This window comes from Spodoptera frugiperda, chromosome 3 (genome assembly GCF_023101765.2).
Source record: "Spodoptera frugiperda isolate SF20-4 chromosome 3, AGI-APGP_CSIRO_Sfru_2.0, whole genome shotgun sequence".
Classification (NCBI taxonomy): Eukaryota; Metazoa; Arthropoda; class Insecta; order Lepidoptera; family Noctuidae; genus Spodoptera; species Spodoptera frugiperda.
Window position 1 is genome coordinate 10,413,468 of NC_064214.1, and position 15,897 is coordinate 10,429,364.

A 15,897-nucleotide genomic window follows, 5' to 3' on the forward strand; every position below is an offset into this window, starting at 1 on the left:
TACTTCTGTTGTTAGTTGTAGTTGAATTATGTATCAGGTAGGTAGATAAGAATGTAGTACCTATGCTATGGTGTTTCTTTGAGTATGTGTGTGTGAATGTTTTGTATTTGACTTTTATAATAATTGACTTCTATAGGTATATTAAACTGTCTTTATCAAAACGGTTTGGTTGGAAAATAATAAGACAATAGAGATTATGTATATAAAAATCAGTTGCTGTTCGTTAGTCTCGCTAAAACTCGAGAACGGCTGGACAGGTTTGGAAAATTTTGGTCTTAAATTATTAATGGAAATCCAGGAAAGGTTTAAAAGGAGAAAAAATGTTTAAGGCGGTACGAAGTTTGCCGGGCTAGCTAGTAAAGAATATTGAATTGTAATTAAATCGTTTAAAGTTCAGATAAATAAAATAATGCTATTAATTACATAGTTATATCAATTTATTCGTTTAACCTAAACTATAATAACATCACATTACACTATCAAACACATTTAAAATGGCGGAAACCATTTTGCTACTCACAGTGAAATCATTCAATTAAACGAAGATATCAACTAGCATATTGTTATCATTTCACTGCACAGTGGTTAAACTCATGTTATTAACGGTAGACAAAAGCCGGGGGTGGTGAAAGGGGTGGGCAGGGGATGCGGATTAAGATTTACTTCAGATATTTGCAGATGAGATTTGACGGTATTCACAATTGTCGCATTCACTGGCCCCTTTTGTCTGAATGCGACGCTAATTTTGTTCAGCGACTGATTGGGGTTTTATGAATTAACTAAATGTGGGATCATTTTATTGTGGGTGGTACGCAAAAGGTTTCTAGGTATCTTTTGGTAATTGGTACAGCAGTCAAATCGTATCTAACGCAACGTCACGCCTTTTTATCCCCGATGGGGTAGGCAGAGGTGCACATTACGGCATCTAATTATAATGTATTTTTGTATCATAATGTCGTCATAATTTATTTCACTCAAATACCTTCTACAAACACTTAAACACACAGACGTCGTATTAACGGAAGCAATCACCCTTGCCGTGTCTACTGCCTAGGTGGTTAATTTTTCTTCGCTCACCAACAACTCTTCCAACAAGCATATACAACTTCAAAACCCATTACGTAATATCAATTATGTTGTGAGTTTCCGTTACAAACCCTTCACTTCAAACAATGATACTTGAATCAAGTGCTACGATGTAGTAACTATGCTATATAGTTATACTATATAAGTAGTATCGCGTAGCACTGCTGTAGCATCGCGTAGCACTTCTGTAGTATTCCGTAGCACAGCTGTAGTAATTGTGTAGCACTGCTGTAGTAAGTTAGGTAAGTAACAGTGCTCTGTAGAAGGATGTGTTTTGTACGAACCGAGGATTTGTCCTAAAAGACGGATGGCATCTAGTACATAATTTAAGAACATCATTTTTGGTCTACGACACTCGTAGCAAAGTGCTACGTTTTCGTAGCAACACATAATCTAGCCCAGGTGTAGCTTCGTAATATTAGCGTAGCAGCTAAAGTTATTCCGTGTTTTAAAAGATTGTATGACATGTAATAATAATAACCCAATATAGTTTTAATTCACTAAACTTCAAATACAAACAGAAATATTTATTCCGAATAGACTTCTAACCAAAATATTTCGTGATATTGATTGTATACCATTTTTTCCTAGATCCCCCTTTTCTCCCAGTGAGAGGCATGTGGAGTGTATGCAATTTAAAAACCCCACGATCATTTTAAAGCATTATGAGGATTTCATTCATTCTTTGTGTACGTGGCGCCCCCTGGTGTAGGCTTCCCATTGTCAATATTATGGTTTACCATGTTCATCTACATTTGCTGTTTTTTTTTTTAGTTTTCATTCGATGGTAAAACAAAACTTCTTTTGTTTGAAAAGGCTTTGATTGTTGTGGCATATTTTAATGATCTGAACTCAATTATGTGGAAAACAAAGATAAGAAAACCAATATAAATAAACAACATATAATCAGAGATCTTACACAGTTGACAAACATGTAATGGCAAATCTAAAATTCGTGCTTATCTTCATTAAAATCACTTAAGTAAATATTCTTTTTTACTTAAACCTCAAGTAAAAGAAATAAACACCGGGCTTTGGTTTCAATTTTAAGAAATATCTTATAAAAATAAATGCATATTCGTTAATCTCACTAAAACTTGAAAACGGCTGGACTGATTTGGCTAATTTTGATTTTGAAATATTTTAAGAAGTTCTTTGCTGAAAAAAAATTTTTTTAGACGCAGCTACGAAATTCACCGAGCCAGCTAAAATAAAGAACACACTAGCTTGACCACTACACATAACAAAATATCCCTTTTAATTGAAGTTAAAGCGCTACCACACGGCACACGAGGGCCGGTCCGCACGCGTCACCGCGCCGCACACAATACAGCGCCGGCTTCCCGAGCTGCCGTCGGTCCATTGTTGCAACAGTCGCACGGGACTCATTGTCCACTGCCTCCACGGATGTGAGGAGAAAAACTGTTTACAACATTGCAGATTTTATGTATAAAATGTTAATGCCATTTTTGTTTTAAGCGAATACTGTTAAATGCCGACAGCGTTTCTTATGAGAACAAATCTCGCTAATATGGGTTTATTTCATAGGAATCAATATATTATTTACTAGCTTCTGACAGCGGCTTAACCCGCGTTTCCGTAAGATAAAAATACCTATGTGTTTTTTCAGAACATATTCTATCCTTGTACCAAATTTCATCTCGATCCCTTTAGTCGTTTTGACGTAAAGAAGAAACAAATACACATTTGCATTTATAATATTAGTACGATGGTATAGTATATTATGTTGGCGATTAACACTAAACACTTAATTCCAAATATTATAATGATTACTTAATAATTCTTAATTTTCTACTATAAACTTTTGATGCTACACTTGCATGTATTAGTTCTAGATCATAAAACAATAATATATTCTAGAAATTCAATCCAACTCTCACTTATAAATCCGTACCAAACGTCTGTCTATTTACACATGACGTGAAACAATGCGTGCTTCAACCGTTTCCCGCGTCGCCGCGCTATTGTTGCGTTTGCGTTGCGACTGTCGCGTCATCCGCTGGAGACCGTGTGTTGGGGGCTTTAGAGATACTCACAGACCATTTCTATCCCATCAAAAACATCCTGTAAAAAACCCAAGTCTCGCAGCTCAGTCTTTCTACCGTCAAAAGTTGTGAGATCCATGTAATACCAAGTCGGTTAATCTATTTAGTGTCTACTTGAAGGACCTTCTGTCTTAAGTTATTACATAAGTTATTATCATGCCAATATTAAAAATATTTAACGTTTTAAACAAATAGATCGACTTGGACATCGCATGAAAACAAAATGAATATTACAATATTATATTAGATTCTTTAGTCTCTCGCGCCTCACGCGATTGAAACTCTCGTTCCTGTTGGTCGCTGGCCCGTCGTGCTGTGTAGTGTGATACATACTAATAATCAAATCAAGCGATGTCCAAGTCGATCTATTTGTTTAAAACGTTAAATATTTTAGATATTGGCATGATAATAACTTATGTAATAACTTAAGACAAAGGTCCTTCAAGTAGACACTAAATAGATTAACCGACTTGGTATTACATGGATCTCACAACTTTTGACGGTAGAAAGACTGAGCTGCGAGACTTGGGTTTTTTACTGGATGTTTTTGATGGGATCTCACTTCTTTTTGTAGAGCCTTTATTTTTGATACCATCTACTTCTAACGAATTTTGTTAAAGGTCTTATGATATTTTCTTATTTTTATATGTAGTCTTCCTCTTTTTCTTTTCCGGTACTACTTCTTGAGCTTCAGCCACAGTTTTTCTCAAAGCCCACTCCCTGTCTCTATGGGCTTTTCTCGGAGGCTTTGATGTCTCAATTTTTGACAAGTCTGGACGTAGTAACGCATATTGTAATTAATAGGTTGATCCTGAAAATTCATAACACACTCTTACCCACCCTATATCCCTTGCCTCATATGGTAGGTACCTATCTACACCTATTAAATTTATAACCACCACCAACCACCAACTGCATAAATAACTTTGTAATCCCATATATTTATATGGGATTACAAAGTTATTGATGCAGTTGGTGTATTTGGAAAACTGGACCGAAATTACAAAATATTTAAGTTTTCACATGATTAAGACACTAAACTCTATATGTATTCCAAATATGAAGCTTCTAAGTCTGCTAGAAGTGCCTTGGACTTTTGATGATCGGTGAGTCAGTGAGTGACAAAATTTAGAAACTTTAACAAGTTGTCATTCTTAAACTACTGGTTCAAATTGACTGAAATTTTAAATATTCCGTGTTTATACAATGCCGGATTAGTTACTGAAGATTCAGGTTTCTTGCTTTATCCACAACCGAATTATAGGGGGTCGAAAAAGGCCCGAATTGCTTCGAGAAAAGGATGGTACGGCCGTGCCGTTTTTTTTTGCTCGACTTCGGGGGCACTGCCGTGCCCCCAGATTACAGATGGATAATATCTTAGCTTATTTTTGTATTACTTAATGAGTTCAAAGTAATCGTGATTCTAATGCAATTTTATTATTTTGTAGGTGTCCCATGGGTTCTTAGCAAAAATAAAAAGTCACACCAAAAAGTTCTATTTTTGGCGTGACTTAATTTTATTTTTTGTGACTTTTTCAAAATCGAATCAGTTTGATCATTACGTGAAATTCAGCAACATTTTATTGAATTATTTATTTTGGTAGCTTACGTATTACATAGGTTTATACTGTATATTCGGTAGATTTGGTTGAAAGTCTATTTACTACGGAATTGCTGGTGGTCTGAACATATCTACATAGATGAATGTGAACATTTTAATAGTTTCTCCAGTTTGCACGGTGATGTGGGTATCTCTCACGAGAACAGTGTATAGATCGAGTAAAAAAGGAATGAAGACTTACGGAATATTTTTTTTGGATTTGCATAGAATACTGACGAGGATCTCGTTAATTTCGTTCACATTCTAATGTAGTCCAAATTGACGGGTTTGAAAAATACTCCCAAAAAAAAACCAAACGATTTAACCATAATTTTAAAAGAACCTTTTCTCTCATAAATTCCTGCATAACATATTTAATTCATTCAAATTTCCTCTTGCAGACAGGTAAGTTCCCCCTAAGTAAACCAAGTCTCAATTTTGTAGCCAATGTTTGCTCATTAGATTTACCCGGATTTGTCGCAGACTTATACGGTTAACCGTCTAGAACATGCACGAGTGTGTGTGTGTGTAAGAGATTTATGTAAAAATGTATAAGGTAAAAGTTTTGTATGTCTTAATTACTTCTTAGTTACATACCACATTTTGTTAAGATGATTCCGAGAAACATTTAGAATTTCTCTGACTTCAAAGGTATTAGCTTTAATGGTATGGGGTTTATGAGTAACGTTACGACTTATAAAGTCAAAATTAGCTGTTTTTCATTCACATGTCTATTCATCATCAGCCTGTTCTTGTCCCCTGCTGGACATAGGCTTCTCCAATGGCACGCCACTGAGCTCGATCTTTAGCTCTACGCATCCAACCATGGAGCTGGAGGATGCACTACCTTGCGGATATCGTCATTCTACCTAGCTGGAGGACAAGACTTGATATCTTTAGACGCCAATAATGTATCTACTGATTACTTTACATAAAGTCAGTCAAGCCGGTATTTGGTAGGCATGTATCAAAAGAAAGAAGTTTACTCTTACATATTTGTCTGCCTCCACATTCGTACATCTAGTCGTATGTGTTGGTACGCAATGTTTTGCAAATATCAGACGGCTTCATATAACAAATCGACGCACGGAAACACGTATCGCCGACATCAAATCGACTCGAGTATCGAGACTCGATATCTCGCATATTTTTATTTATAAACATGTCGTGTGTCTGTCTGCTATTCCAATTTTGTGATACGTGTTACAAAAATTGTGGCTTACATGCAAAATTTTATTGAAAAGTTGAGTTAGGCATAGGAATTCTAGTCAAAATATAGTGCAGAAACTCATTGTACCTATTAATAGCCCGGTACACAAACATTTTACTAATACCAAGTGTATGGAGAGTTTTAAAAATTGCATTTGGCTCCATACCTACTTTGTGTAATGCAATCACAGTGATTCGGTTCTCTTTATCACCCCACTCCATTTTATTATAGCAAAATATTGTACAATGTATTGGCGCCAAAATGAGAAAACGCAATTAACAATCGTATAAAAATGACAGATTCGAAATTCAAATGTAATTTTTTTTTAAGTCTAACAGTATTTATGGTCAGACTAAGCATTTTCAAGTTATTGGGTACCGCATAATTTATTAATCGAGCCCTAAAGAATATGATCATCCCTTGCTACACACAAAGTTACTCTCAATCTTCTATCCACACACGTGTTGTGATATCAAAATACGTTTACCGAATCAGTTGTCGTGTAACGATTTAAATACAAGAGTGGGTTTGCATGTTCCATCTATCGGGTATATCGGGATCCGTGACGTTGTCGGAACACGATACTCCCGCCGAGAGATCGCCATTTTTATTCGCGTTCCGAATTTGAAAAAAGAAGAAAAGAATTGCGGTTGATAACATCGGCCAGTAATTTTGATGTGAAATAGGTTTTAAATGTTTAGAGGAAATAAAAAAAAAAGAACTCACAGTGTTGTAGATTTTGAGGAAGATATTTTTTGTTTTATTTTTAAACGTAGATATTAGTAATTATGAAGTATTGGTAATATTTTAGTCATATAATATTATTATTATGGATTCAGGTAAATTATTCAAAGTCAAAGTCAAAGCATTTATTTCAGTTAATCCTAAATTAGGCGCTTTTGAAATGTCAAAATGAATTGTCCGTCAGTCAGTCATTGAAGCTATGTAAAAACGTCTTGATGTAATTACTACTCGTATATCAGAAAATAGATTTTTTTACTTGATATTGCTAGGCGATTAGTAGATTCTGCTTGTGAAAAAAGGAAATATACGTACTTATTAATAACACATTTAACTTTTAAAAGCTAATATTAAAAGAAAATATATAAAGTTTTCATGAAACTGTCTCTGGCGGTATGTAGCTGTGTTGTCTACGGCGTAGCGGCGTAGCAGCGTAGCGTTGTAGCACGTACCTTTATTGCCTACGACACAAAGAAACCGCGCTACGCGGTTTTGAATAGCTAACAGCGATGTATAAAGTTTTTGGATGTGGTATTATATTTAAAACTTATGTTTTCAAAGAAATGCTTTAGTGATCGTACCTAAATATTTAATTTTGAATAGTTGTATTATAGTTTTGTTTATAAAATAGTAAGGAATGTACATTTGTATGTATTTTATTTTGCTATACGTAATCTACTTCTCCTTCTTTATTTACAGTCATAAATAAACGAAATCATAATGGTAAAATCCAACATAATATTAAAATATTACTATAAAATACATTTTCCTACCTTCGAACCTCCATGTGCATTGCTTTGACGAAATGTAAACGTCGGCGTGGCATTGTGTAGCGATACGATAACGCTTTTATTATTATTAGCTACTGCTACTGCTGCGGGGGTAGGCAGAGAAACGCACATCATAAAAACATTTATATACTGAGATTACGTTCCAGTTTTGGAAGAGAAAATAACCTATTTTATTTCTTTTCTCAGTAATAGAGTAACTGTTTTATAAAAAAAGATTTTATTTATAATTTGGAAGATCGTGTTGTATCACCTTATGCGAAATACATAATGTATATCAAGCTTGATACGTATCATGATTAGTTTTGATCTTGTTTGGCTTCCACCAATCATATTCATTAGTACTTATAGCTTAGCACTGGTAGAAACGGACTCAGATATGCTATGTTTTTTTTAAAAGAAAAGATGTGTGCTATGGATGGCTTCCCTATTTTCGATAGATCGCATACTCGAGCTGCGCATCTTGCTTGTACAGTTACAGCATGTTAGTATTAGTGGAAACGGTCGCATATTTTCATAGATGTAACAGCTATGTTACATCTAACAGCAACAGTGTAACAGCTATGTTACATTTCCGTAGCATAGCTAAATAGCACATATCGGGTGGAAAAGCACCTTAATTCTATGATTGAATACAAACTATTCTTAGTCAGTAAGAGCCTAACACTCCCTCTACCGTCTTTAATTAAGCGTAGAGAAGACGCGAGACGTCGCGATCGCTTTCTCATTAATTAATAACACACTAATACACACAATTAGCGGCTTCAAGAAAGTGGTAGTGCAGGATCATCAATAAAAGTAATATAATAATAATGTGTAAAGATGACAAATAACTTGTTGACTGAGACGAGTCTAATTCTATGATAGGGTTCCGAAAACAAACTATTCTCTCGACAGCTACAAGTTTACGTTAACGAAAACAAATCACATCACACTACATTAATACCGTCTTTAATTAAGCGTAGAGAAGACGCGAGACGTCGCGTCGTTTTCTCATTAATTAATAACTCACTAAGTACACACAATTAGCGGCTTCACACGCGTGTGAGTGTTTGTTCATCAATAAACAAGAGTAACATAATAATAATAATGTGTAAAGATGACAAATAATTTTCTTGAACCAGATATCATTATTAGTTTTTAAGAAATAAAACATTTTCAAAAACCGCAAATATAACTTTGTCGTTCATACAAACACTATGTAAAACCAAGTTATTTTATAACTTTTATAATATGTCATCTACTTGCTGTTACGGAACCCTTCATGTGCGAGTCCGACTCGCATTTGGCCGGTTTTTATTTTATACTGGTAATCTCGGTGGATTGTTATGTTTTTTAAGCTATAATATGCTGTTAATGATGAATTAGACTATCTATTGATAAAAGTACTATATGGTGCAATTTTATTTATTTGTCTGTTTACTACATTTTGCCGCACTAAGGTATGATACAAATTATTTGTAAATTTTCTTTACTACATTGACGCAGTTTCTGCAAATGTTCTGACCAAGTCTCTCTCATAAATTGCTACACAATAAAAAATACACCGTTCATCTATAAACAAATGTGATTTCTCCGTCCACCTACACCCATACATTACCACCACAAAAAGTCCACTTCATTCCCCGATCTTTCATTCAAGCGTCATTACATTCGCTCGTTCATTCATTCGCTAAAAATCGTTATCTGTAGATGGATCTGGTTAGGAAATTGGGTACATTCAGCTTTCTGGTCGACTGGTCTGGTTGATTAGTGGGCCGTGATTCCGGGTTCCAAGAGTTGGTTGGTAATGGGTATTTTTTTATGGTAAGGAATCACCGCCTTACACGTCCACCCGAAACACCAGTGGCGTTGGGTTATTGCAAATCTGTATTTGTAATGTCCTATGAAACACTGAAAAAAGGAGACAAAAAATTAAGACCTTTCTATGGTTTATTCTATTAGATACCATCTAGATGATCTTATCGCTTAGAAAAAAAGGAAAGAAATAAAAGCTTTTAATCAATTTCGTATAATATATTAATAAAAAAAAAAATTGTCAGATACAAAACTAATCATTATTTTAAAAAACATCAATTCCCCTAAACCATTACCATGTAGCTTAAACTACATAATATGAGTATATCTCCTAAAAGCAGTGCCAGCCTGCCAGTCATTAAACAAACACTGTTATTTTTTGTTTTTATTTGTAAATGGAACCCAATGACGGACGTCTAAAAAGAGCCATGTTTGACTATCGTTTTAAAAAAAGAAAAACTGTTTTATTTTTTCTTTTTTTAATGTCGCAAAAAACAGATTACGATCGGTCTGGAGTCTGGAAGCTGTGTTTGAAGTGTAAAAGCCGTAAAAATCTAAATATGCGTAAGATTTGGTTAGATACATCAACTTTTAAGTTTTAAAACTTATTCAGACATTCTTCATTTTTATTTTAAACTCAGACATAAACCATACACAAGATTGTCAATGAACCGCAACATTATTACTAGTCACAAAATCGAACAGCATTCATCCATCAATTTGTCCAAACTCAAACATAACCGAGCATCCAATAAAACGGTTATAAAGAAATTAATCCGTTCACAATGAGGTAGCTATAAATCATACCTTTTCAAAGAGCACTTGTCGGGATAATCTGTACGTTTTAAAGCCGTCATCGGCTTAGCACCTCCCCAGGCTCCCTGCCTACCCCCTCAGAGGCACTTCACGTGCGTTTTGACGCGATTATCATACCCCGCCGGTATCTGCGAGCAATATTGTTTGCGTTCTCGAGTCTCGAAGGGTTGGATACGGCTGTGGCTGTGTTGTTTGTGATTTTCGATTTAAGTTGATTGTATTTATTTGTTGTATTGGTTGTTTATTGGTGATTGGTAAAATATGAGAATAAGAAGAGTAGATGTTTAATCATATTTAATTTTTTTTTCGTAATATTGACCATCAATTTTGTTTTTTTTTGTTTCCAATGTGAATCACCCAAAAATGAAAACATACCATTTCTAACTGGTGCCATTTCTAAATGGTGTGTTTTCATTTACCATTTTTTTATAAATTACTAATTTAAACCACGTTTATTAAAAAAAAAACATTTTTTTCAAGATTAGTTCTATGTCACACGGGTGCAACAGCATTAAAATACCGCATCAATATTCTTCACACATCCTCGCTTAAACACCGCCCGCGGAGCGGTTTTTGAATCTGCTTCCTTTGTGACGGTTTTAATATGGAAATTAACGTTCGCTGCCGTGTGACGAAACACCTCCACAACCATATTATTCCCCACTTTTATTACAAAGACTTAAGGTTTAATTTCCTTTAAATGTTGCTTGGTAAAAATGTGAATTTAACACGGTTTTACCTACGGCTGAATGTTGGGCGAATTTGTCGCTAAAATCCACGCGTTGCTCTGAGCCGCCTAATTGAATTTTTTATGTACTTTTACTATGGCTTTGGATTTTTTTCTCTCGCTGTGAATTCGTGTGTTTAATTCAACGCTGTCGGGTTTTGTGAGGGATTTGTGTTTGAGCTACTTTTCAAGTTGTATCTAACCTAGCTTGATGGGAGTAGTTTGATTTGATTGTGGGATATCGGTCCAGATATTATCTAGGAATCATTGGAAAAAGATTATATATTTGTTCTTTACACATTGAAAACATACTATCCTATTTGCATTTGTAAAGAAACAAAAAGCTCTTTTTATTATAAAATAATACAATATTTGTTTATGTGAATAAATCCAGAAAACAAAAACATGCAATCCCTTTTTATCCCCATTATATCAACAACAGACAAAACATTGCAGCATTCAGCCAAGAACAAACCTCATTCATAAAAAAAGTAACGAATCCTGTGTTGTCTGTATTAAAAAAAAGTAGCGAACATTTAAACGTACACTCGGGGCCGTGGCGCGTCATGTTTGCTCATCGTCGCGTACGTAAGATTCACGCTTCGCATCAACTGTTTGAATAGATATACACCACTCTGAATTTATTGTGAACATCTCCCCGCCTCCCCATCCTCGCTATATTGTTGCAAATCCGATATATCGCTTTCTCTTCAAACTCAGTGATATGGTAATGTGACATTTAATTCCTGTTCCACCCTTATTAGAGAAGCCCTTTGTTGTTGATTCAATAGAGACGAGTTACGATTAATAAATCGATTAATGAACCGACTGTAGCTATGGAGATTTTTAAAGGCTTTAAAGAACTCTTTTTAACAAATAAGCTGTAGCTAATATCTTCCGAATGCTAATAACGAATATCCAATAGTCGTTCGAAAAAACCAGACGAATTTAAATTGAAGGAAAATGCCAGCGTTCCGTTCAAAAGAGACTTAAAATTATATTCAGTCGAGCGGGCTGCATCGAAAAAGGAAACCAAAAACAAATCCGCAGTGAGCTATCGGAATGCGGATGTATCGTCATTCGAATATTGCCAATAAAACACCGATGAGCTGAAAAATCGATGTGGACAGACGAACCGACACCGCGGATATAGAACGTCACTAGTCACTATATCACTCGCAACGGTAGAGCCAGTTTGAATTTGGAATATTTTGTTCTATTTTGATGGCGTGCTGTGACGTCATGCGTCACTGTTTTCCTAGTTAACATGTTGTTGATTAATAGTCGTGTAACCAATATTGTTTTACGCTGGTTTATTTTCTCTATTAGTTACGCAGCGTTTACATAGTGTTTGTTTTGGGGAACTTTGTAATGTATTTTAACACATATTAAACGTTTTTAGAGATCATTTTGCGAAAGCATCTCATCAACAAAAGTATAAATCCCATCTTGCAGAGCAGACAAAGCGTATCCTCTGCTTGGAAGTAAGTACGTAGTCGCAGTGGGTATCTCATCAACACAAATGCAGTACTTAGACATAATAGCGTCGGACGCATTGTTCGTGGACGAAGAGCTGCGATAATCACCGGCCGACTGTCTCGTTCACTCGTTCACTCGTTCCGCACTCACGCTTAGTTGAGATTGGCGCGTTTACATCGCACGACTGCGATTTTATCTTTAGAATAGGAATCGTATTCAGATTAATGCTATTGTTCTTCGAATGGTCATGGTTTTGTGATAGGTTTTAGTTGATAGTGCTGATTGGTATATATTGTGTCTTGTCTGTGGATGAGACAGGCTGGAATGTAGGTAGTTGATGTGTATAAGTTTTCATCATTAGATACTGCTCATTTGTTATGTTTAATTTATTACTCACATATCTGCATTTATAGCTGTAGATATTAGGGAGTCATTTTTACAAAGAAAGAACCAGGGTCCCTATATGTATAGTATTGTTTTTTGACATTACGCAGTTATACGTTAGAAATTAATGTCTCTATTTTTATATTCCTTACATAAAAAATGCACAAACTTATTTTATAAATATCGTGAAGTCTCGAATCGCACAATATAAACGGCTTCAGCCTCCCCTCATTCAAGTGCATCGCATCTCATTCACATCACGATCCCCGACAGGGTTCAGTCGCTCATTTGCGAATTGATTTACATTCAAACATGGATCCTTTTATTGTTGCAGGATGAGCTCCGTGCAAGAAGAGAAGGTTCCTACCGAGGGACCAAAAACTCATGTACGGGAGTTGAGGAACACAGAACTGGTGTCACGTCTTCTAGCAGCCACTCCACCTTACCTCTACAGCGCTTTACCGCTGCAACCACATGCGTTCTTCTTCAGTGAAATGCTTCGATCCTTTGTAAATGCACGTCACGGCTGCAGACCACCACATTACCATCGCCGCTTCAAGCGCCGAACGCACAAATATTTCGCTGAAAATGAAAACGATTGGCGACGTGAATGGCCTAAGCATGAGGAAGAGAAGAAAGAACCAGAGACGCGGCCTGAGGTTCCTTTGGAGCTGACTGTGGACAAACATACTAGAGTTCGTGAGCCATCACCGCGCCAATTATCTCCGAAGGCTGAGCAGGCCAAGCCTAGCAGCAGCCCTGGCCCACCAGGTCGGCAATCTTCTTATGTAGACGTTGGAACAGAAGAACTTCCAAAGCCTTCTCCATGCGTTGGTCGAAGCACTGAGACGTCAGCGGTACCCCAATCAAACCTAATTCTCCCTCCTCCACCACCAATGTGGTATCCACCTCTGTACAATCCTGGAGGTTTCGGCGTAGATCCTTTGAATTTCTTCATAGATCTGCGTGTATCTGGACACATTTACGATAGGAAGAGGGCTTTAGCTGAAGGCGTGGAGAATACACAGGAGGCTACTAGGGATGAAAGTTTAGACAAGAGGCTTGCTAGAGACTTCGTTCAGCGACCTCGACATGTGTCAGCCTTCTCTGTACCAGTTCGTTCAAGCAGCGTTCCAGAAACAGAGAAGTATTTCGAGCATACTGGTGCGAAGGTAGCGAGCAATGCGAATGGGACGTCCTACATCATGAGGAATCTGAAACGTGTGTACGAAGATGTTCATAGCACGCAAGATGTCAAAGACAGTGCCAAAGTCAGCAAGAATGATGACACAAAAGCTGAGTCGTCAGATGTTGATGATGAAGATATTATAGATTAGGAAGATTTATCTAAATGTAATCAATTTAAAAATAATTAGCTACACGTATAGCAGTTCGCTTAAAATATTTCGAAAGGATAAAACAATGTTAATGCAGGAGTTCCCAACCTTTGATCACGGACAACTTTTATAACATTTGTTAGGTTAAGGACCACTGTTACATTACTAAGTATTTATTACTTTTTCTATGTGGTCCTTCTCAAGATTTGTTCTAGAATCGTAAGGTCCGTTCTCATAAAAATTGTGATTTTTTGGTGATTTTTGATTGGGAAATCTGTTGGTCTTCTCAGTTGTCTCCTTTGACATAAGTTTTATCCTAGCTCTAACGTCGTATTTATTGAAAACACTAGACAACACCTCTGTAAAAAACACAAGATGTGTTTTATTTTATTTCGCGGACAATATTTCGTCTTCTGCGGCCCACTACTAATCTACGGTTCATCGGTTGGGAACCACTGTGTTAATGAAACCTTTATTAATTTCCGAAGTCCCATAACATTACTGAAATTGACTCGGGTGCTTTTCCACCAGATATATGCACGCATACATAGCACGCATCTTTCCATATAAAAAAACATAGCTTAGTTGAGTTCGTTTCCACCAGTGCTAAGCAATGTGTGCCAATGAATATCACTGCTAGAAACCAAACGCACCTACAGCAACGTAACATTTATTTTTTTTTAGGGGGAAAATCATCCAATGACTTCTCTCGCCTTGGGCGAGGCGAGAGGGAGTGTCAGATTCTTACTGACTAAAAACCACCCCGTTCCTACTCCTGCTTTTCGAACCAGAGCCCCGGTAAACCCGCTAGGTAGTCCGCAGCTCTGGATCAGGCATCAGCCCTACTGGGCCCCATCTGTGGTGGTCTGATGGCTCTTTGAGGCGCGCGCGGAACGCGACGACGCGCCGCACGCACAGCAACGTAGCATAGCACATCTCTGGTGGGAAAGCCTAGCCTAGAAAAGTCGGAAGAATGCAAATAGTCATGTTACCTAGATGGTTAATTATCATATTTCCCTTTAGTTATTATATTTCCGACTTTAATAAGCAGACATGCCTTGGGCCTATAATAAGTACCTATGATATAATAACATGCATATATGTAGAATGTGATAAAATATATCCTATAATAATATGCATCCCGAATGCACCATTTACGAAATTCGCTTAGGTAACCTCTCTGCACCAAATATTTTAATGTTTTTATGAATACTATAACAAATAAATGATCTCAATGTCTAGTCTACAAATAAGTATTATATTATGATTATAAATATTTAAATTACTTCTAGTTTTAAATATAATAAATTAATATCCTTATAAAATGCTATGCCTATTTAAATAAATCCTGTCCGATCTGCATAGGTTTAAATCTTCATGTTTGTTCATGGTGTGTATCGCTAGTCACATACTTACAATAAAGAATGTTGTACCTATTAAAAATCATCATCACAGCCACGGCGGCCAAAGCCTCTTTTCACACGGAGAAGGTTTGAGCATTAATCACCACGCTTGCACAATGTGGGTTGGTGATTTATAACTTATAATCAGAAATTATAAGCCCTGGTTTCCTCACGATATTTTCCTTCATCGTTTGTCAGTGGAGAAAGTACTACTTTTTCTAGGTACCTCCAGTTACATAGTTAGCTGGATCGGACAGATATTTTGCAACTGATTGTACCTACTTATTTAGTCACTGTATAAAAATTGTATGTACTGTACCTAATTCTATATCTGTCTATAATATTTAAATGTACCTACGAACCTAGTTAGAAATTATATTAAAATTGATCCTCATATTAAAATTATCTGTATCAATTACTGTGTTTAATTACCCTTCCAAATCTTCCCTAATCTCCAATTCTC

At 36.2% G+C, this 15,897-nt stretch overlaps 1 protein-coding gene across 1 annotated transcript in view; it reads left to right on the forward strand.

Moving 5' to 3' along the window:
* Positions 1–14,196, forward strand: part of LOC118274073 (uncharacterized) — a 29,002-nt gene extending 14,806 nt beyond the window's left edge. Inside the window, exon 2 of the mRNA XM_050707880.1 lies at positions 13,029–14,196. Within this exon, the coding sequence (XP_050563837.1) occupies positions 13,030–14,031 (1,002 nt within the window). The 5' untranslated portion in view covers position 13,029 and the 3' untranslated portion in view covers positions 14,032–14,196. The remainder of the gene's footprint in view (positions 1–13,028) is intronic.
* The last annotated feature ends 1,701 nt before the right edge of the window (positions 14,197–15,897 follow it).